Source organism: Pelophylax lessonae (assembly GCF_965119305.1).
Source record: "Pelophylax lessonae genome assembly, chromosome: 6".
In the NCBI taxonomy this organism is placed as follows: Eukaryota; Metazoa; Chordata; class Amphibia; order Anura; family Ranidae; genus Pelophylax; species Pelophylax lessonae.
In genome coordinates, this window is record NC_138773.1 from 179,857,273 (window position 1) to 179,878,610 (window position 21,338).

A 21,338-nucleotide genomic window follows, 5' to 3' on the forward strand; every position below is an offset into this window, starting at 1 on the left:
TGCCACCTTGCTACCCTCACAAGACTGGGGGTGTCTAGAGGCACTGAAATAAGGGCAGAAGTGACGTCACTGAATGCCCAGAAGTGACGTCAATGGGCTGGAACACAGGATGCGATCGCAGTTCCTGTTTGTGACCATGGTGTACGCTCCAGCCACTTTACAATCAATCAACATGCTAGTAATACACTTAGAATCCTCACGGTTTACCCTGCAAAAAGGGAAACATAGCCATTAGGAACGCTCCCCTTACCTGGTGATGCACTAGCCACCGAGTCATACATGGCATTTGAGATCTAATCCCATCTACATTTTCCATTAAGAAGAAAACTTCTCCTGCGGGCACTCTGCTCTCTCCTTCGAAATTTGGGGGTAGGAACGTCTTTGTCACCTGTCAATTTATGATATTATTGTGCTTTTACACATGGGCCCGGGCCAAGGAGACAGGTTGCATGGCAACACTGTGAATTGGTGCTACTAGAGCCTACACCCATTGGGGTGGGGAAAGCAACTGATCGCACCCTTGCTTTGTAATTTCTGACTATATAAGCAAAAGGTTGAGACACAGCTTAGTTGGCTGAGGAAGAGGTGAGACCTCGAAACGCGTCAGCGAGTCTTACTGTGGGACGTTACATCTATAACGTGATACCTTGGACGTTTAGCTACCTTGATTTGATATTCTGTTTTCAAGTGTATGCTTGTGAGTATAATTCTTTTATTTAGTAAAGCTACTTATTGAGGATAATGAACTAGGCCGGTGCGCCCTCTGTTTATTTCTTAATTTCAGTGATAAACCTCTGCCAGGGTTTTATTGCCATCTGTGTCCCTGTGCCTATGCCCATTGTCACAAGGGGAAAAAGTGATGAGAAACACAAAATTTTACAATTATTAATGGAAAAAGACGGTCAGCGGTAGGGCTGAACGATAGTCGATGTGATATTGACTATCGTGCTGTGGGCGTGTGCGATAGTCACATCGCCAAAGATACGATGTAAGGCATAGGCATTAGGCAGGGAGAAGTCGGGATGACTCACAGTCTTTGTAGCAGAACACAGCCCGACATCCGTCCCACATGTTCAGTCTGCCTGCCTGCAGCTAGCCTAGTTCTCCAGCTGATTGTAATATGATTCTAGAGTGAGGAGCTCAGCTCCTCCCTGTAACCAATCAGCGGCTCTCAGCACACCGACACTGAAGAACTGGAAACAAGCTTGTATTGTAACAGTTCAGAGTGAAGAGTCGAGTCAGTACGTGTGGAACTGGATGGATGTCATGTCAGGCTGTGTTCTTCTACCTCCTGCCACCACTGAGTCCTGACTGTGCATAATCCACACTGACTGTCACTGTCAATCCCTACAATAACATTAACCCTGGCCTGCCCTGGCTGTATGGTGCAATCTGCAATTACAATCAGAAGAAGGCTGCGCTGCTGCAATACTTCCATGATTTCCTCTCAATATCGCAATATATATAGTTGGAAAAAAAAATATCGCAATGTACTTTTTTTCCAATATCGTGCAGCCCTAGTCAGCGGAGACCTTCCAATGCTAAATTTGGGGAGATTTTCTTATTTTATGTTGTGTCTCTAAAACAAGAAGTGAAGTAAAATCTCCCCAATGTGACAAGGGCACAAAAAAAAATAAAAAATTTACAAAAACTAAAAAAGTGTTGGCTTTCGTCATATTGAAACCCTAAAGCAAACATGTATTATATTGCAGCTTACCAATTCTTAAATACGATTTTCATTTGGTAATCCAGCCAGCAAGTTTGTATTTTTCATAGCACAAGCTCTCCAGCAGAATGTATCAGTTTACATGGGTGAGACAAAACACTGAACACTGGCACGGGTGATTAAAATGTTAAGATTTTATGTATTCATGTAAAAAGCAAAAGAAAAAACTAATGCAGCCATCATATCTAATGATTGGTAAGCTGCAATATATTTTTGGTTTTGGGTTTTATAGCGCTTTAAAAAGGTGGAAGATTGGTCTGCCAAAGTTAATGGCAAGTATCCAATATAATCTCGGATCCCTCCGGCCACATATCACCTAGAAGTCTTATCTTTTAGGAATGAGAAGCCATCTTTTGCTATTCTCCCTCCTAAATGGTATATTGAACAGTAAGAAATCAGCAGAGGAACTGCACACTTTTTGCCCCCGTTACTAAAGGGACATCAGCTGCTGTGCTAGAAATTATAGCCTGGCTGGAAAAATACACCGTGGAGAATACGCTCCTTTAAAAAAATATTGGGCAGCATTATAGGTCATGTGTTGGACACAGAAGAAAGGCAATTTTTCCACCAGGTTCTACTGATACTGAAAGATAAATACTTCTGTTCTAAAACAGGAAAAAGCTTTGTGAACCCAACAACAAAGAAGGATCAGGTTTTTTGGCATGTTTAACGTGGTTGTAAACCTCAGACATGAAATTTGATCCAAGCATACTCTCTATAGCAATGATGGCAAAACTTGCCACCCCAGATGTTTTGTAACTACATTTCCCATGATGCTCAGCTACACTGCAGAGTGCATGAGCATCATGGGAAATGTAGTTCAAAAACATCTGGGGTGGCAAGGTTCGCCATCACTGCTCTATAGTGTGCACTTGTCTCACTTCTAGTAAGTTCTCCTGAAACCAAGAGAAAAATAGTGACAAGGGAAGGACCTCCAGCAGACTAAAAGCCTCAGCTCTGTTACTGTGGGGAGGGGTGAGGGGTGTCCCTTCTCTCCAATCAGCTCTCCTCACTAATTTAACTTCAGCTATATGCCCCGTTTTTCAGAGCTGAGGGATTCTGTGTAAATTCTGCACTTTGAATAGATCTAGAATGCCGTAGGTAAACAGGTACAACTTATGTAGGAGGATTTGTTTAATCTCTGTATCACCCGAGGTCAGTCATTTCACTGGGTATATGTAAAGGTTTTACAACCACAATAAGTAAAACAAAATAAAAATTAAGGCTGAGACAAGCCATAGATGATTTCATTTTCCTAAAATCATTTAATTCCCCCATCAACACAGTCAGTGTTCTGACAGCAGGGAGCCTTCCCAGCCAGCAACACGCAATGATTACTGTTAGCAGCTATAGCCGCTGGCAGTAATCACATGTAAAAAATCTAACAGGCTGGTTGTACCCAAGTCGATCAATGGATCAACTTCAGTGCAACCAGCCTGCCCATAGAGGGATCGAATCTCAGCCATTCCCTGCTAAAGTCAACACGCTGAGGTAGAACTGCCTAGCCCAGTGCAAATTGCCTTGTCTATGCCATTGGTGATTAAAAAAGGGCTGCCCAGGCCAGTGCAAGCCATCATGGTGTAAATGAGCCCCAATAGTTACTATCGTGTAATAGGTCAGGCCCGTGCTTCTACCCACCCCATCCAACCCTCACCTATAAACTGCAAAGGCAGTAGATGGGGGTGCTCACAAGCCACATTATGTGCCACAGTACCACCTGTGAACCATTCACCTGAATAGAATCGCACTGCTACCGTCCAACAGCCCCAAAGCACCGCATCTAAAATGATACCTGCTATCTCACTTGGCAGGCAGTGCCACCCCTTCCAACTGCTACCCATTTAACTACGTGCAATGCAGTGGTGCAGGTTTTTAGGGGTTAAAATAAGCAATGAGGAGTTGACATAACACCTCCTCACTACCTGTCAAACGCCCTCTGAAAAAAAGATCACCCGTTGATCACTCCCATGAGGGATACCCCCTGTATAACAGAGCAATGCAGACCACTCTCGGGTACATGGTACTCACTTCTATGTAATTTACTGGCTTGGTCACCATCCCTGTTAGACTGCGCTGGGTAGTGTTGCCCAATGCTTTCACGATGCACAGACAAGGCAATTTGTTGGTCTTTATATCTTATTGTTCAGTTCATGCAGTGCGTTGTGACACGCTACACTGCATCACAACATGCTGCATAGAGTTCAATGAAATGTCATTTTGTTGCATTTCAATAAAGAAAAATAAAAAAAAACGCAAACACTACACAACACAAACCAGCGGGTACACAGTATAAAGCAGGGGTCTTCAAACTATGGCCCTCCAGTTATTCATGCCTAGTTCATGTCTGTGAATGTCAGAGTTTTCCGATGCCTCATGGGATGGGTAGTTCCGCAACAGCTGGAGGGCCATAGCTTGAGGATCCCTGCTATAAAGCATAACAAGTGCCTGCTGGTGTGAATGGATGCTTATAGTTAAAAAGGATACATTGCTACACTGGTTAAACACCAATTTAGAGGAAGGAAGGTTCCGGTGATTAAGCCGCCTGCCGCTCTGAAGATGGATTTCTGTGGCCTTAGGCTTTCATATAACAATACTACTTCAGCGTGCTAAGATCTCATTATTCCAGAGTGTCATCGCTACTTTATGATCACTCTCTGTCTATATGTTATCCTAAGGAGGACTTTATTGATGTGTAAAACAGGTATGTGTGAACAAACGCACAGGCCTAAGATAAACGTGAAATGCAATGCATTTATGTGACATTTATTGCATTGTACATTGCTTGCTATATAGGGTAATATTGTATAGTGTCAGCCTCCTGTGCCTGTTCTACCAAATCTCTTCCTCTTTATCAATACCACCCTCTAAAATATAACTTGGTGCCCACAGAAACCATTAGATTCCCAATGTACTCTGCTTCTTAACAGTAGCCATGGTTCATTTCACCCATCCTTGGCAGCTTTTAAAGCGACCCTGTCACCAATATAACAGTGAAAAGTAAGCAGTGCCCTGAAAAATGGGTTAAATACTAACCTATGATGCTGCCTGTGCCACTAGATGCCAATCTGTTGCGGAGGAGGAGGAATCATCCCATAAGATGTGCTGGGAAGCTTCCAGCTCTCACTGGCTCCCCCTGCTGACCTCCAGCCATTACAGGACACCGTAGTGATGGAGAAGTTGGCAGGAGGAACTAGTGAGCACTGTGGGGCACCCAGGAGATTGTGATGTGTTGGGAGACCAATTTAAAGTGAATGGGTCACCCTGCTAGAACACATTATCAAGCTGCAAAGGTCAAAATTCAGCCTTTAAGCCCAACAGCACTTGTGCGAGTAACCCAGCAGTTCTGACTCCTAGAAACAGTGTCTGTTTTCATATCTTCACAAGTGGCTAAATCATTTTGCCAAATCCTATTACTTCCACCTGTATATGTGAGGGTGCCTACAAGACATGCCCTGCTGGAGGGAAGGGAGATTTAAGCAACACTTGGGTCAATCATTGCTCATTTACTGGTTCAGAATAGAACACCAAACAAACCTGCAATTTATGAATTCCCAAGTCCATAAGAAATGACTGCTAAAGCCAAACAATTCGATATTCCAGGAAATGATCTAAGCTTCCTGCACCAATATAATGGCACTGGAAACTGGAGTAGAAGGCCTGCTCAGCATTAACAGAGCAGATAGGCCTGTTTCAGTCTATTTGTGCCACCCATGCCAGTTTCTTTTTCTGAGTGAAATAGAAGAAACGGGCCCGGTCTCTGCACCGGATTAACCAGATCACAGCAGTTTTCAGTGCAGAAAACTGCAGCAGATCCCTACCAGGTTGAAAGGGACGTACAATATGTGAACTGTCTAAAGATAGCACACATCCATCTAGATGCTCGTGTAGCTATTATACTGCACAAGCTGAGCCTGCACAGCCCTGCGCCTCCTTTCCAATACCAGCTGAGCAGAGGAGGGGAGAGGGATTGGAGCATGCAGCTCCAGCTGTACTGTCCTGTGCTGTGTCTGTTACAGATACAGCACAGACTGGGGAGAAAATAACTCCCAATTAACAAAAGGGCTTGTGCCTCTTGGTAATTAGTAGCAAGCCTTGCTTCATCTCCTCAGCTTAGAAGAATGGTGCTTTAATATGGCCTGTGGTACCCTTTGTTAATTATTTGTGTCAGATAAGACCTTGTACTAATAACTTTATTTTATTTTAAAGTGTTTGTAAAGCTTTGGATTTTTTGTTTTGTTTTTTATTAAAAAATAAACATGTCATACTTAGAGCCGGTTCACACAGGCGCGACCCGACTTTGCCGGGCGACCTGTAAAGTCGCGGTGCGCAGCTCGCACCGCGAATTCGGAGCGGCATGCACGGACTTCATATCATTTAAGTCAATGCAGGTCGCTCCAGGTCACCCCAAAGTAGCTCAAGACCCTTTTTCTAAGTCGGAGCGACTTGTGTCACTCCTATTAGAACGGGTCCTGTGCTAATCTATGGCAGGCGACCCGCGGCAACTTGTCAGGCGACCAGGTCGCCTGACAAGTTGCCCCAGTGTGAACCGGCTCTTACCTGCTCTGTGCAGTGGTTCTGGACAGAACAGCCCTGATCCTTCTCTTCCTAGGTCCCCTGCTGGCACTTTGGCTCCTCCTCTTCATCCAGTGCCCCCAAAGAAAGCTGCTTCTTTTGGGGGCACTCAGGCAGGCTCGCTTCTGTCAAGGGAAAAAAACTCACTGCTCAAGGTGATGTAAAAGCCTGATGACACCCACCGGTGCACGCCCCGGCTCGCCTCCGTGGATATACAAATGAAAAAGAAAGAATTGGCGGCACTCCAGATGAAGTCAAAATCCAGATTTATTATCTGGACATCCCAACGTGACAATAGTGACAAGGTAGACGCGTTTCGCACACTACACTGTGTGCTAAATCATTACTAATTACTAATGATTTAGCACACAGTGTAGTGTGCGAAACGCGTCTACCTTGTCACTATTGTCACGTTGGGATGTCCAGCTAATAAATCTGGATTTTGACTTCATCTGGAGTGCCGCCAATTCTTTCTTTTTCATTTGTATATCCACGGAGGCGAGCTTCTGTGCCTCACTGCCTGAGCCTATGGACACAAACAGCGGGACATTGCCCCATGCTACCTCGTCACAGAGCTTGATTGGTGGCAGCAGGAGGAGGGACAGAGCCAGGAGAGCCACTGCTCTCATGCACAGTGTTAGATTGCGATTGCCCCCAGGTAAGTCATGGGGGGCGGGGGCTAGTGGAGATCCTCTGGCACAGAGGATTTTTTAAACTTAATGCAGAGAATGCATGAAAGTAAAAAAAAAAAACCTCAAAGTGGAACTTTAGTCAGAAAATTAAGTGTAGCTAGATCACTTCAGGCTGGCCCCTTTTGCAGGTATAGCTATGTAAAACATTAAAAATTAGTGTCTATATGGTTTAAAATCCAGTAATACACTCTCATCCTTCTCTGCATATGCTAAGTTGCTCTTCATTTTTAGTCACTGCTGGGTTTGCAGGGGGTCGATCTGCGGACAGCCTTAAAGCAGAATTAAACCCTCCTATCCTTAAAGCGGAGTTCCACCCAAAAGTGGAACTTCCGCTCTTTTGCTTCCTCCCCCCCTCCGATGCCACATTTGGCACCTTTCAGGGGGGAGGGGGACAGGTACCTGTTTTTGACAGGTACCCTTCCCCGCTTCCGGGAGACGGCGCCGTCCCTCTGAAGTTTGGCCTCCTCCTCCTTCCCCCGCCACGGGCCAATCCAAATGCGCAGCGCGCTTCACGCATGCGAAGTAGGGACCCGCCATGAAGCCGCAAGGCTTCACTGCCGGGTTCCCTTACCGGCAATGGCGGCGGCAGTACCCGACAGCCAAAGGAAACATCGGCTGCGGTGCCGACATCACTGGACTCCCGGACAGGTAAGCATGTGTAGCTGCTGACTTTTAATTTATGGAGTGGGTGGAGGGGGAGGCGGAACTCTGCTTTAAGGCCTTGTTCACACCTATGCATTTTTTTGTGCATTTTCAGTTTTGTAGAGTTTTGAAAGGGCCCGGGGACCTGCAGGTTGTGTTTTTGGTCCCATAGACTTCAATGGATCAAAAACATGTATTAACCACTTAAGCCCCGGAAGATTTTACCCCCATTCCGACCAGGGGGTATTTTGCGATTCGGCACTGCGTGAATTTAACGCACAATTGCGCGGTCGTGCGACGCTGTACCTAAACGAATTTGACGTCCTTTTTTTCCCACAAACAGAGCTTTCTTTTGGTGGTATTTGATCACCTGTGCGATTTTTTGATCACGCGCTATAAACAAAAAAAGAGCGTCAATTTTGCAAAAATAGCAATATTTTTCACATTTTTTTATATGAAATTCCCCCCAAAAAAAATGTAAAAATCAAAATTTTTAAAAATTTTCGGCCAATTTGTTTTATGCTACCTATGTTTGGTAAAAAAAAAATCGCAAAAAGCGTATTTTGATTGGTTTGCGCAAAAGTTATCGTGTTTACTAACAAAGGGAAAGATTTTTGTCATTTTTGTTGTTTTTTTTTTTAACGCGTAATGGCGGCGATCTGCGATTTTTTTTGCGGTACTGCGACATTGCGGCGGACAGATCGGACCCTTGACTGACATTTTTGACACTTTTGGGGTTACCAGTGACATTTCTACAGTAATCAGTGCTATACATATGCACTGTTACTGTAAAAATACACTGGTAGTGAAGGGGTTAACTTTATTTGGAAGGGAGGGGCTGTGTGTGTCCCTAGGGGCGTGGTTTCTACTGTGATTGGCTGTGGCTCTAGCTGTAAGGACACTGATCAACGGATCTACATACCAGATCCGTTTTATCAGTGTCTTTGCAGCGAGGAGAATGACAGGCAGTTTGTTTACACAAGCTGCCTGACATTCTCCCTCTCCCCCGCCGATCGCCGAGTGGCCGGCGGACATCGGGTCCGCTGGTCACACGCGCGGGGGGGTCCGTGACCACGCGGGAGCGCGCCTCCGGGGGCGCGCGCTCGCTCCCTAGACCCTCACAAGCAAGCAACGTAGCCCTACGTTAGTTTGCCTGTGAGGGGCTGACCGCCGACGTAGATAGTCGTGCGGCGGTCGGCAAGTGGTTAAAAAACGCAAAATGCACCTGGAACATGCATCAACTGCAACCTGCATAGGTGTGAACCAGGCCTTACAGACAAGGAAGCAGCTTTAATTTGAGCTGCAACTGCCATAGTGCTGCACATGTGATCATTTATGACACCAGCCATAAGATGGTTTGACAGTTTGTTTGAGAACACAAGCAAATGTGACAGTAATCCTGGCATTCCAGGAATGCATCTGTTTTTTGAAACCGTTAAATCATCGCTTTATGATTTACTACGGGGGGTCTGGGCTTTAGTAAAATGGCAGCCTCCGGCAAGAAGAAACAGGAGCAATGCTGGAGGCAATTAGAGCATTGGAGTGGAACAGCTGGGGCTTCATTTCTACTAAGATAAAAAAAGGGCATTTTAACCCCTTCCACCACATGAGGAGTGGATGTGGGCTTCCTGATCATGTCCTCATTACAATTGGCTGCGTTAGTAAAGACATGATTGGGAGCTTGTCCCTGAATCTCAAATGTTAACAGTAACCAGGGACCGTCGTCACTGGCCACTGTGCTGGAAGCCCTGAGTAAGTGTACTCCCAACACAAACACAGATGATGGCTGTGCACATATACACCGATCACCCATACCATTAGGACTACCCACCTAAAATTGAGTAGGTCCCCTTTTTGCCACCAAAACAGCCCTGGTCCTTGGAGACATAGAACCACTAGACCTCTGAAGGTATGCTATGGTATCTGGCAACAAGCCATCATTAGCAGATTCTTTAATTTAGTCTATAAATTGCTAGGTGGGGCATCCAAGAATCTGACTTGTTTTTCCAGCACATCCCACAGAATAAGATCTGGAGAATTTGGAGGGCAAGTCAACACCTTAAACTCATTGTTTTGTTTCTCCTTCAACCATTTTTGCAGTATGACAAGGAGCATTATCCTGCTGAAAGAGACCACTGGCATCAGGCAATATGGCTAACCTACCACCAAGGACAAATAAACCAGGACTGCAAAGCCCTGTGTGTTCTGACACCTTTCTATTGGAACCAGCATTAAACGTTTTCAGCAATTGGAGCTACAGTAGCTCTTCTTTTTGATTGGACTACATAGGCCAGCCTTTTTCGCCCCACGTGCATCAATGAGTCTTGGCTGCCTATAACCCTGTCGTCAGTTTGCTGGTTTTCCTTCCTTGGAACACTTTTGGTAGATCTTGACCACTGCATGCCAGGAACATGCCCCAAAAAAAAAGCAGTTTTGGAGCTGCTCTGACCCAGTCATCTAGCCATTACAATTTGGCCCTTTGGAAATTCCTTAAATCCTTACCCCATTACCATTCCCCTTGCTAATTTTTTTCTGCTTTCAACACATCAACTTCAGGGACAACATCTTTACTTGCTTTTGAATATATCACACCCACTTTTAGATGCCACTGTAAAAGGACAATCAATAGTATTTCTTTTACCTATCATTGGTCATAATGGGGTTGATTTACTAAAACTGAAGTGCAAAATCTGGTGCAGCTGTGCATGGCAGCCAATCAGATTCTAACTTTAGCTTTTTCAATTAAGCTTTGACAGAAAAAAAATGGAAGCCAACTAGTTTCTATGCACAGCTGCACCAGATTTTGCACTCTACAGTTTTAGTAAAACAATCCCAATGTTATGGCTGATCGGTGTATGTAGGAATGAGGGTCTGCGGCCATCTTCGTTGACGAGCTTAGGATATTGTAAAGCCTCGTACACACGCAACGAATTTCCACCGACCGGTCGTCCGTCTTTTGTCCAGAGTGGTGTCTGTTGGTTGGAATGTGCTCTAGACTGCACACAAATTTTCCCGCACGACAGAATTCTACTTCAGAAGTGATGTCATGTGTTGGATTGCTTTCTTTGTGTTCTTTCATCTCTGAGCATGCCTAGTCTTACTCATAAGATTTTTCCCCATCGAAATCTGTACTAATGAGACGAAAATCTGACTTGTTTTGACGATGGACAAAAATTTTATAGCCTGCACACCAGGATTTTTTCGGCCGAAAAGTCGGAGTCGGTTGTCGGAAGCATCATACTAACAAGCCGAAAATCGGCAGATCGGTCGTCGGACGAAAATTCACGGCCAAATTTCCACTCGTGTGTACGGGCCTTAAGTCTCTTCTGTAATGATCAGCCTGCCTGCTTGTAGTCTGTCACAGTGGAGCTTTAGTTCAAAAGGTTCATAGCCCATCCCCATGATGCAATATATATACCTTTGGCTGGCCTTTAAGGGGTAAGACATTTCCCTTTCGGTGGTCAATTAACAGGTTGGGAGCAAATAAGATACCCATTACTACCAGGTGTAGAGCAGCAAGTGATTCCCACCCCTTTGTCTCATGTGGAAAAGAAAAAAGTCGCATGCCGGGCCTTGGGGCTTGGTAATTGGCTCAGTTGTCGCTTAGAGGAGGGGAAAGGAAATCCTTAGCCCTGCGAATGCGCTGACTAGAGCAACTCTGAACTTACATAAATCTTCCTTTCCCTTCTCCTGGAAGCTGAATGGAGCAGAAGGAAGCTGAAAAGGTACAGCTGAGGATGCGGGCATTAAAGTGAACCTGTTGCTTTTCCCTACATTGGCAATTATAGTTACACTTTAAAGGAAGCCTGTGTCGTTACCATTACTGAACTCTTCTTTTGAAAATAAAAGCTGCCTGGCTGTTTTATTTATCCTAAAAATGCAAGGAGTCGTAGATCCAGAAAAAGTATGAAGATGTGGACTTCATGTGGTAGTGACCACTTACAGACTCTCCTTGTGTCTCCCACGGCACTGTCCACTCCTCTTCCCCAACTGCCCCAAAGCAAGTCATGTGCTATGGGGGCACTCATGCGAGTATGCTCCTGAGATGGGCTGTGTGTGTCCATTGACACACACAGCGTGGCTCAACCCCCAGCCCCGCTCCCTTCTCACAGGATTTGACTGACAGCAGAGTGAACCAATTGCTCCCGCTGCCCTCAGTGAAGCCTGTGAGTGCGGAAATAGAGGACCGTGGTGACAGCACTGGGTCAAGAGTGGTGTCATGTAAGTGTTTAGGGGCAAGGAGAGGTAGAAATGCTATGGGAAGGTTTTACCTTAATGCAGGGAATGCAATAAGGTAAGAAAACCTTTTGCCTTTATAACCACTTTAAGGGCTGTGAAAATGACAGATGCAGAATATTCTTTGAATTGCATAGCTTTCATAACAGAGTGATTTTTGGCAGCATAGATGGAACATGTGAGTATTAACTGTTATTTACAGGCATCGCTATTTTTTTTTTTTTTTTTTAAAGAAACATAGTTCCTTTAACTGGGGCTGGGCTTCAGCATTTAAAGTGGAACTTCACTCTCTCAATCAACATGGATTATTTTAAATCCTTGTGCTGCTAGCATTAGTAAATAGAACAGAAAGTAGATCATATTTACTTTTTTTTACATTTCTGTAGTTACTTCCTGGTTTCCATGCCTAGGCAAATAATGTCATACATCCCAGGAGTCTTCAGGAGAGGAGGGAGGGTTCTCAGCACAGCCAATGCCTGAGCTGAGGGCAGATGGATTCCAGGAAGTAAATGATACATAAGTCATCTTCCCTTACTCAAAACTGCCATGACCAGACATGCTAGGGGGTGTTTTTCAAAATGATATCTCAGCAAAATAAAGCATGGAGACATTGATGGATGGGGGAGATTGTTTTGAATGATACAAATGAATGAAATAGCATTTTTGGTTTGTGGTGATTAGAAGCAGTGCAGTTCCACTTTAAGGTAATTAGGCTTCTGCTTCCTGAAAGCTGATTTTCAGGTATAGATTTTTTTGCTTAGTTACATTGGTCCAGCTTGGACCAATGGAAAGTATGAATATTCCATACCTGTAGGATCCCTGTGGAAGCTGGAAATCACTGTAGTAGTTACCTCTACTACAATGATTGCAGTGGTCAGTCCTGTGGCCACTCAGAACGGGCACCATTCACAGAGCGCCTTCTCTAATTAGATGAGGTTGATCTCTATCTTGTCCAATCAGAGAAGGCCTTGCATTTTTTTGGAAAAATTCAAGGTGTTCTTTAAACAGCACCTGTGCTAAGCAAGTGGCCCCCTCTAGTTACTATGCAGCAGTAGCAATTACTGTTGTGGCAGTGACTACTACAGTGATTTCAGATTCCACTGGTATGGAATATCCATACTTACATTGGTTCAAGCTGGACCAATGGAACTATACAATAAAATCTATACCTTAGAGGTGGCAGAGGACAGCTGCAGCATTAGACTGATTCTGCAGTAGGTAGGTGGTATATGTGTATTTATATTTTTAGGATTCCCGCACTCCTCCTTAGGGCCCCTTTCACACGAGGCAGATTCCATTTTGAATAACAGGGGATCTGTTCGCTGATCAGAGTGGGCAGGTGATGGGTCTGTGTCTGTTCAGTTCAGCCAAAGATACAGCCCGTTCTCCTCTATGAGTGGCTGGATGTAAACAGACTTCACTGTCCATTTACACCTGACGGCCCATAAGGGTGAATGGACCATCCGATCAAGTCTGCCTGAAAAACTGACAGGTGGATCTAACTGGAATGGTCCTGTGAAAGGGGCCTAACAAGTGTTTCTCCTCCCTTGCAGTGCTAGTGCAGCCCCATTGTAGGAGATCACTTTTCCTGGAGTTGGGCTTTAAAGTGGTTCTAAATGCTCAAGGTTTTTTACCTTTATGTATTCTATACATAAAGGTAAAAAAACCTTCTCTGTGCAACAGACCCTCAGCTTTCCCTCCCTGAGCCCCATCATGCTGAAGCAATGTGCATGAGAGCCTTGGTTATCTGGAGAATCCCTCCTCATTGGCTGAGCAAGCCAATGGCTCCCGCTGCTGTCAATCACAGCCAATAAGGAGAGAGAGATGGGGTGGGGCCGAGCCTTGGGTCTGTGTGTGAATGGACACGCAGAGCAGTGGCTCAGGGGTGAGCCTGTTTGGATGCTGCCATAGCAAGCTGCTTGCTCTGGAGGCACAAGGCAGGGGGAGGGGCCAAGATGAGGAGGATTGGGGCTGCTCTGTGCAAAACCATTGCACAGAGCAGGTGAAAATTTGTTCATTTTTTTTAAATTGGTTTAATAGCACTTTAACTACCTCCCACCCGTCATATAGTAAAATGACGGCGGGATGGATCTCCTCACGTTCTGGCCGCCTCATCAGCGCACATCATTGAAGGAGCAAAGTTACTTATTTACTGTCTTTTTCTTCTTTTTTAATAGCAAACAATAAAAAAAAAACCTAGCAGTCATTAAATACCATCAAAAGAAGGCTCTATTTGTGTAAAAAAAATGATAATTTCAGTTAGGTACAGTGTTGCATGACCGTGCAATTGTAACTCAAAGTGCGACAGTGCTGAAAGCTGAAAATTGGCCTGGGCAGGAAGGGGGTGAAAGTGCCCGGTATTGAAGCGGTTAAACCTTATTTTTGCAGATTTGAAAACGTTTGCTTAGAGTTCCACTTTAAAGTGTCTGGACATCCTTCCTATGATAACAGTCCTTCTGTGAATACAATTCTCCATGATGATAATGATGTAGACAATGATGTGTATTCTCTATGATAATGATGTAGACAATGATGTGTATTCTCTATGATAATGATGTAGACAATGATGTGTATTCTCTATGATAATGATGTAGACAATGATGTGTATTCTCTATGATAATGATGTAGACAATGATGTGTATTCTCTATGATAATGATGTAGACAATACTGTGTATTCTCTATGATAATAATGTAGACAATGATGTGTAGTCTCTAGAATAATAATGTAGACAATGACGTGTAGTCTCTAGGATGACAATGACGTGTAGTCTCTAGGATGACAATAATTTGTAGTCTCTATAACGATAATGATGTGTAGTCTCTATGACGATAATGATGTGTAGTCTCTATGATTACAATGATGTGTGGTGTCTATGATGACAATAATGTGTAGTCTCTATGATGACAATGATGTGTAGTCTCTATGATGACAATGATGTGTAGTCTCTATGATGACAATGATGTGTGGTGTCTATGACGATAATGATGTGTGGTCTCTATGATGACAATGATGTGTGGTCTCTATGATGACAATGATGTGTAGTCTCTATGATGATAATGATGTGTAGTCTCTATGATGACAATGATGTGTGGTGTCTATGACGATAATGATGTGTGGTCTCTATGATGACAATGATGTGTGGTGTCTATGACGATAATGATGTGTGGTGTCTATGATGATAATGATGTATAGTCTCTATGATGACAATGATGTGTAGTCTCTATGATGACAATGATGTGTAGTCTCTATGATGACAATGATGTGTAGTCTCTATGATGACAATGATGTGTAGTCTCTATGATGATAATGTGTGGTCTCTATGATGATAATCATGTGTAGTCTCTATGATTACAATGATGTGTGATGATGAGCAGAGTGTGGCAGGGAATGGAGAGTCTCCTGAGCTGTCAGATGAGCCTTGGTCGAGTCTAATGTGATTGTGGGGTGGGGGAGGACAGGAGCAGACTAGTAATACTACACCAGGCGATGTGCTAGCGCCCCCCACCCCTCGGCGGAGTGACGTCACGGCACACCCATCACCCTCCACTTACTTGTCCTCTTTGGCAGCCTTGGCCAGCTCTGCTTCCTCCGGAGCCCCCTTCTTCTCCGCCCCATGCCCGGCCGACTCGTCAGACTTGGAGCAGAATAGCCGGCTTGGGGCTCTCCTCATAGCGGACACCCAGAACCTGTTGGCGCCTCCTCGGTCCGCTCCGGAGGGACATGGTCCGGCTGTAGTGCGGAGAGCGGCAGCGCTGAGGGAGATAGGCCTCCTGGAAGTTACCCGGAGCAAGTCTCTGAGCAGAGCTGAGCCACCCGCACGGATCATCGTCACTATAATGCTAAGTCAGGCCGCCTCCTGTACACCGCTCTAGTAATCGCCGCTGCCTGTCCTTAGCGCCTTCTCATTGGTCGCTGTGTCCGCGGACAGGCTCGGGATTGGTGGGCTGTGTGCAGTCTGTGACAGGAGAAGGGATGTGCAGCGGGCTTGGCTGCTTCTCCTCCTCTGTATAAAGTTTCAGCACGATGGAGCTCTCCGCTTCCTGCTCGGGGATGATGCTGCCACTGTCAGAACCATCCAAGCTGCGTGCGCGCCCCCGGGGCCGATCGGAGTACTGCGCATGCGCTGATCACCGCCACCCAGACACCACACACTCCATCCAGACTGTGAATGTCATCATGTGCGATAGACACATTTCTTCTGTCACTGATCCCTGTCCTAGAACTGTCAGTGTTCATCTAGGACTGCACGTGACATGAGAAGCATATCTCCACATATGTGTGTGCTGACATTTCATTTATTACCTATGATGGCCCCCCCACACATACATGGACATTTCATTTATTACCCATGATGGGCTACCCACACATACATGGACATTTCATTTATTACCCATGATGGGTCACCCACACATACATGGACATTTCATTTATTACCCATGATGGGTCACCCACACATACATGGACATTTCATTTATTACCCATGATGGGTCACCCACACATACATGGACATTTCATTTATTACCCATGTTGGGTCACCCACACATACATGGACATTTCATTTATTACCCATGTTGGGTCACCCACACATACATGGACATTTCATTTATTACCCATGATGGGTCACCCACACATACATGGACATTTCATTTATTACCCATGTTGGGTCACCCACACATACATGGACATTTCATTTATTACCCATGATGGGCCACCCACACATACATGGACATTTCATTTATTACCCATGTTGGGTCACCCACACATACATGGACATTTCATTTATTACCCATGATGGGCCACCCACACATACATGGACATTTCATTTATTACCCATGATGGGTCACCCACACATACATGGACATTTAATTTATTACCCATGATGGGTCACCCACACATACATGGACATTTCATTTATTACCCATGATGGGTCACCCACACATACATGGACATTTAATTTATTACCCATGATGGGTCACCCACACATACATGGACATTTCATTTATTACCCATGATGGATCACCCACACATACATGGACATTTCATCTATTACCCATGATGGGTCACCCACACATACATGGACATTTCATTTATTACCCATGATGGGCCACCCACACATACATGGACATTTCATTTATTACCCATGATGGGCCACCCACACATACATGGACATTTCATTTATTACCCATGATGGGCTACCCACACATACATGGACATTTCATTTATTACCCATGATGGGCTACCCACACATACATGGACATTTCATTTATTACCCATGATGGGCCACCCACACATACATGGACATTTCATTTATTACCCATGTTGGGTCACCCACACATACATGGACATTTCATTTATTACCCATGATGGGCCACCCACACATACATGGACATTTCATTTATTACCCATGATGGGCCACCCACACATACATGGACATTTCATTTATTACCCATGATGGATCACCCACATATAAATGGACATTTCATTTATTTATAACAGTCAAAATGTTATCACCACTCAGTATTGTATAGGTCCCCCTTTTGCAGCCAAAACAGCTCTGATCCATCAAGACATGGAATCCACTAGACCTGTGAAGGTATGCTGTGGTATCTGACACTTAGCTGTCAGTAGCAGGTCCCTTAAGTCCTGTAAGATGCAAGGTGAGGCCTTCATGGATTGGACTTGTTTTTTTCCAGCACATCCCACAGATGCTCGATAGATTGAGATCTGGAGAATTTGGAGGCCAAGTGAGCACATTAAACTTGTTGTGTTCCTCCAACCATTCTTGAGTTCTTCAGGCCAGGCCACCTTCTTCCATTGCTCTGTGGTCCAGGTCTGATGCCTGTAGGCACTTTTGGCTATGGACACGTGAGTGCACTGGGGTCCATACAGCCACTACATAAATCTTCCAAGTTCAGTTAGCCAGCTATTGATCCTGGCCACTTTGTGTCCCTGGTACTGCAGCCTACTGGAAGATGTGACATTAATATCCCAGGAGGCTGCACAACCAGCAGCGTATCATTCTGGCCTAGGCCATTATATATATATATATATATATATATATATATACACACACATTTGAAAGCTAGTGGGGGTTGACAGGAACAAACTTCATTTTTGGAGTTAAAGTGGAAGTAAACCCTCCTATCGTTTTCAGCCAAGGAAGCTGCCGTCTTGGCCTCTGTTTGATCTTCCATGTGATTGTTTGACAGTTAGTTTGAGAGAAAAATCAATTCTGATAGTTATATTAGGAAACCGTTAAATCCAATGTGTTTAGTTCCACTTCACAGAAGAACTAAACCCCTCCTATCGCTTTCAGCCAAGGAAGCTGCCATCTTGGCCTCTGTTTTTTCTTTAACTGCCATGATGCTGCACATGTGATCAGATATCAAACCAGCCATTTGATGCTTTGACAGTTTGGTTGAGAGCACCACCAATGTGACATTGTGAATGTCAATGTAAATATTCCCGACATGGCGGAAATTTAATTTTTTTTTAAACTGGTAAATTGATGGGTTTACTTCCTCTTTAAAGCAGAACTAAGCCCTTCTATTGTTTTTAGTCAAGGAAGCTGCCATCTTGGCCCCTGTTTGATTCTCAACTGCCATGATTCTGCACATGTGATCAGTTATGATATCCTCCACGTGATTGCTTGGCAGTTCAAGAGAAAAAGCAAATCTGACAGTTATTATTGGGAAACCGTTAAATCCAATGTGTTTAGTTCTGCTTTCAAGTGGAACTAAACTTTCCTATCACTTTCAGCCAAGGAAGCTACCTCTGTTGGCCTCTGTTTGATCTTCCACTGCCATGGTGCTGCACATGTGATCAGTTATGACAAAAGCCATTTGATGGTTTGACAGTTTGGCTGAAACCACAAGCAATGTGACAGTTACATTCCTGCCATGTTTTGGGAATGTAACTTTTTGAAACTGTTAAATCGATGGATTTAGTTCCGCTTTAAGGCTCAGTTCACATACACTATTGTCAAAAGTATTGGGACGCCTGCCTTTACACTCACATGAACTTTAGTTGCATCCCAGTCTTAGTCCATAAGGTTAAATATTGATTTGGCCCACCCTTTGCAGCTATAACAGCTTCAACTCTTCTGGGAAGGCTGTCCACAAGGATTAGAAGTGTGCCTATGGGAATGTTTGACCATTCTTCCAGAAAGGCATTTGTGAGGTCAGGCACTGATGTTGAACGAGAAGGACTGGCTCACAGTTTCTGCTCCTAATTCATCCCAAAGGTGTTCTATCGGGTTGAGGTCAGGACTCTGTGCAGGCCAGTCAAGTTCCTCCACCCCAAACTTGCTCATCCACGTCTTTATGGACCTTGCTTTATGAATTGGTGCGCAGTGATGCTGGAACAGGAAGGAGCCATCCCCAAACGGTTCCTACAAAGTTGGGAGCGTGAAATTGTCAAATGTCTTGGTATGCTGACGCCTTAAGAGGGGGGCCAAGCCCAACCCCTGAAAAACAACCCCACACCATAATCCCCCCTCCACCAAATGATTTGGACCAGTGCACATGCACGGGTGTTAAGTCATGAATAATTGCCAAATTTGTGAAGTGAGCTGTGAGTATGTGGCTTACTGTACAAGGGTAGACAGGCACATAAGTAAGTAGGCAGAAGAGACAAAGCAAGACTTTTCTGAATTAAAAATCCTGCCTGTCCACCAATTTTACTTCCTTAGCCTAAAGTAGTTCCGCTTCTATCTGGAGACTTCCAAGTGTTCTAACAAAGCATTAGGGGATTTTATTCTCCAGCAGCTATGCTGACTATAATGTATGTGCAGAGTTTTTCTTTAACCTCTTCCCGACCGCCCACAGCCTTTTTACTGCAGCACTGCGGCCCTCCTGCGCAAACCGGTGACGCGGCTGCAGCTAGGGGCGAGCGCACGCCGCCGTGCTCCCGCCCCCACTCGGCAGTAGGGACTCCAATGCAGGGGGCAGGCGGCTCCGATTGCCGCCTGACACCCGCGATCGCTCCCCGCTGAGAGAGAAGAATGGTCAGCTGTTGTAAACATAGCTGACCATTCTTCTCCCTGGAATGATCACAGAGCCCATGTGATCCTTCTATATAGGATCACAGGTCTCTATGATCATTTCACAAGCCACGCCCCCCCCCACAGTTAGAATCACTCCCCTAGGCTCACATTTAACCCCTTGATCACCCACAATGTTAACCCCTTCCCTGCCAGTGTCATTATTACAGTAACAGTGCATATTTTTAGCACTGATCACTGTAGTAATGTTACTGGTCCCCCCAAAAGCGTAAAAAATGTCAGTTAGGGGTCCGATCTGTCCGCCCCAATGTCTCAGTCCTGCTAAAAATTGCAGATCGCCGCCATTTCTAGTAAAAAAAAAAAAACAATAAAAATTACATAAATCTTTCCCGTACTTAGTAGACGCAATAACTTTTGCGCAAACCAATCAAAATACGCTTATTGCAATTTTTTTTTTTTTTACCAAAAATATGTAGCAGAAAACAAATTGGCCTAAACTGTTAAAACATTTTGATTTAACAATTTTTTTTTAAGAATATTATATAGCAGAAATTGAAAAATATATATATATTTTTTTTCAGAATTGTCGCTTTTTTTGTTTATAGCACAAAAAATAAAAATCGCACAGGTGATCAAATACCACCAAAAGAAAGCTATATTTTGTGGAAAAAAAAAGGATTTTATTTGGGTGCAGCATCGCACGACCGCACAATTGTCCTTTAAAGTAATGCAGTGCCAAATGGCCTGGTCATTAAGGGGGAAAATCTGTAAAAGCAGTACTCCATTGTTCAGATGCCACAAAGTGGGTCCCGTGCTGCCATCTTCATGCTCTTCAGCTGATTTCATTTTCTAGGTACAGGTAGCCAGCTCCGATGATGTGCCTGGCCCACCCACGTTCTGGACCTCCCCCCCAACCCCTCTGTGTGCTGATCGTGCAGACACTTGGGAGATGTAATGTAAGTATCCCAGGAGGCTGCAAGGCCAGGTACCTATCATTCTGGCCTAGGCCAAAAACTAAAACATTTCCCTCGATTCTGATTGACCACTTAAAGGAGTTGTAAAGTCAGGAAGGTTTTTTATCTTAATGCATTCTATGCATTAACATAAAAAGCCTTCTGTGTGTAGCAGCCTCCCCAGCACCCCTAATACTTACCTGTGCCCCCTTTCTGTCCAGCGATGTCAACGAGTCCCTCGACCATCCTGCAACTCTCCCTCCTGATGGCTGAGATACAGCCGGGATGCCATTGGCTCCTGCGGCTGTCAATCAAGTGAGCCAATCAGGAGAGAGAGGGGGCGGGGCCGAACAGCAGCTCCATGTCTGAATGGACACACGGAGCTGCAGCTCTGCTCAGGTTCAGGTGCCCCCCACAGCAAACAGCTTTTTCTCTTACGTCCTCCGACAGTCACCGCCTCTTCATATTCGTCACATATGGGTATTAGACTTTGCTCCGAAGGAGTAGCTAGGC

The 21,338-nt window shown here is 44.7% G+C and overlaps 1 protein-coding gene across 3 annotated transcripts in view; it reads right to left on the bottom strand.

Moving 5' to 3' along the window:
• The window catches only part of GLS (glutaminase), a 195,120-nt gene extending 179,142 nt beyond the window's left edge, over positions 1-15,978 (bottom strand). The window contains exon 1 of one of the 3 annotated variants that reach the window (XM_082260717.1): positions 15,422-15,977. In XM_082260717.1, coding sequence (XP_082116843.1) covers positions 15,422-15,696 — 275 coding nt within the window. In that variant the 5' untranslated portion in view covers positions 15,697-15,977. Of the gene's footprint in view, positions 1-15,410 lie in introns of all 3 variants that reach the window. The other 2 variants (XM_082260719.1, XM_082260718.1) reach the window with 2 other exon arrangements.
• Positions 15,979-21,338: the final 5,360 nt, after the last annotated feature.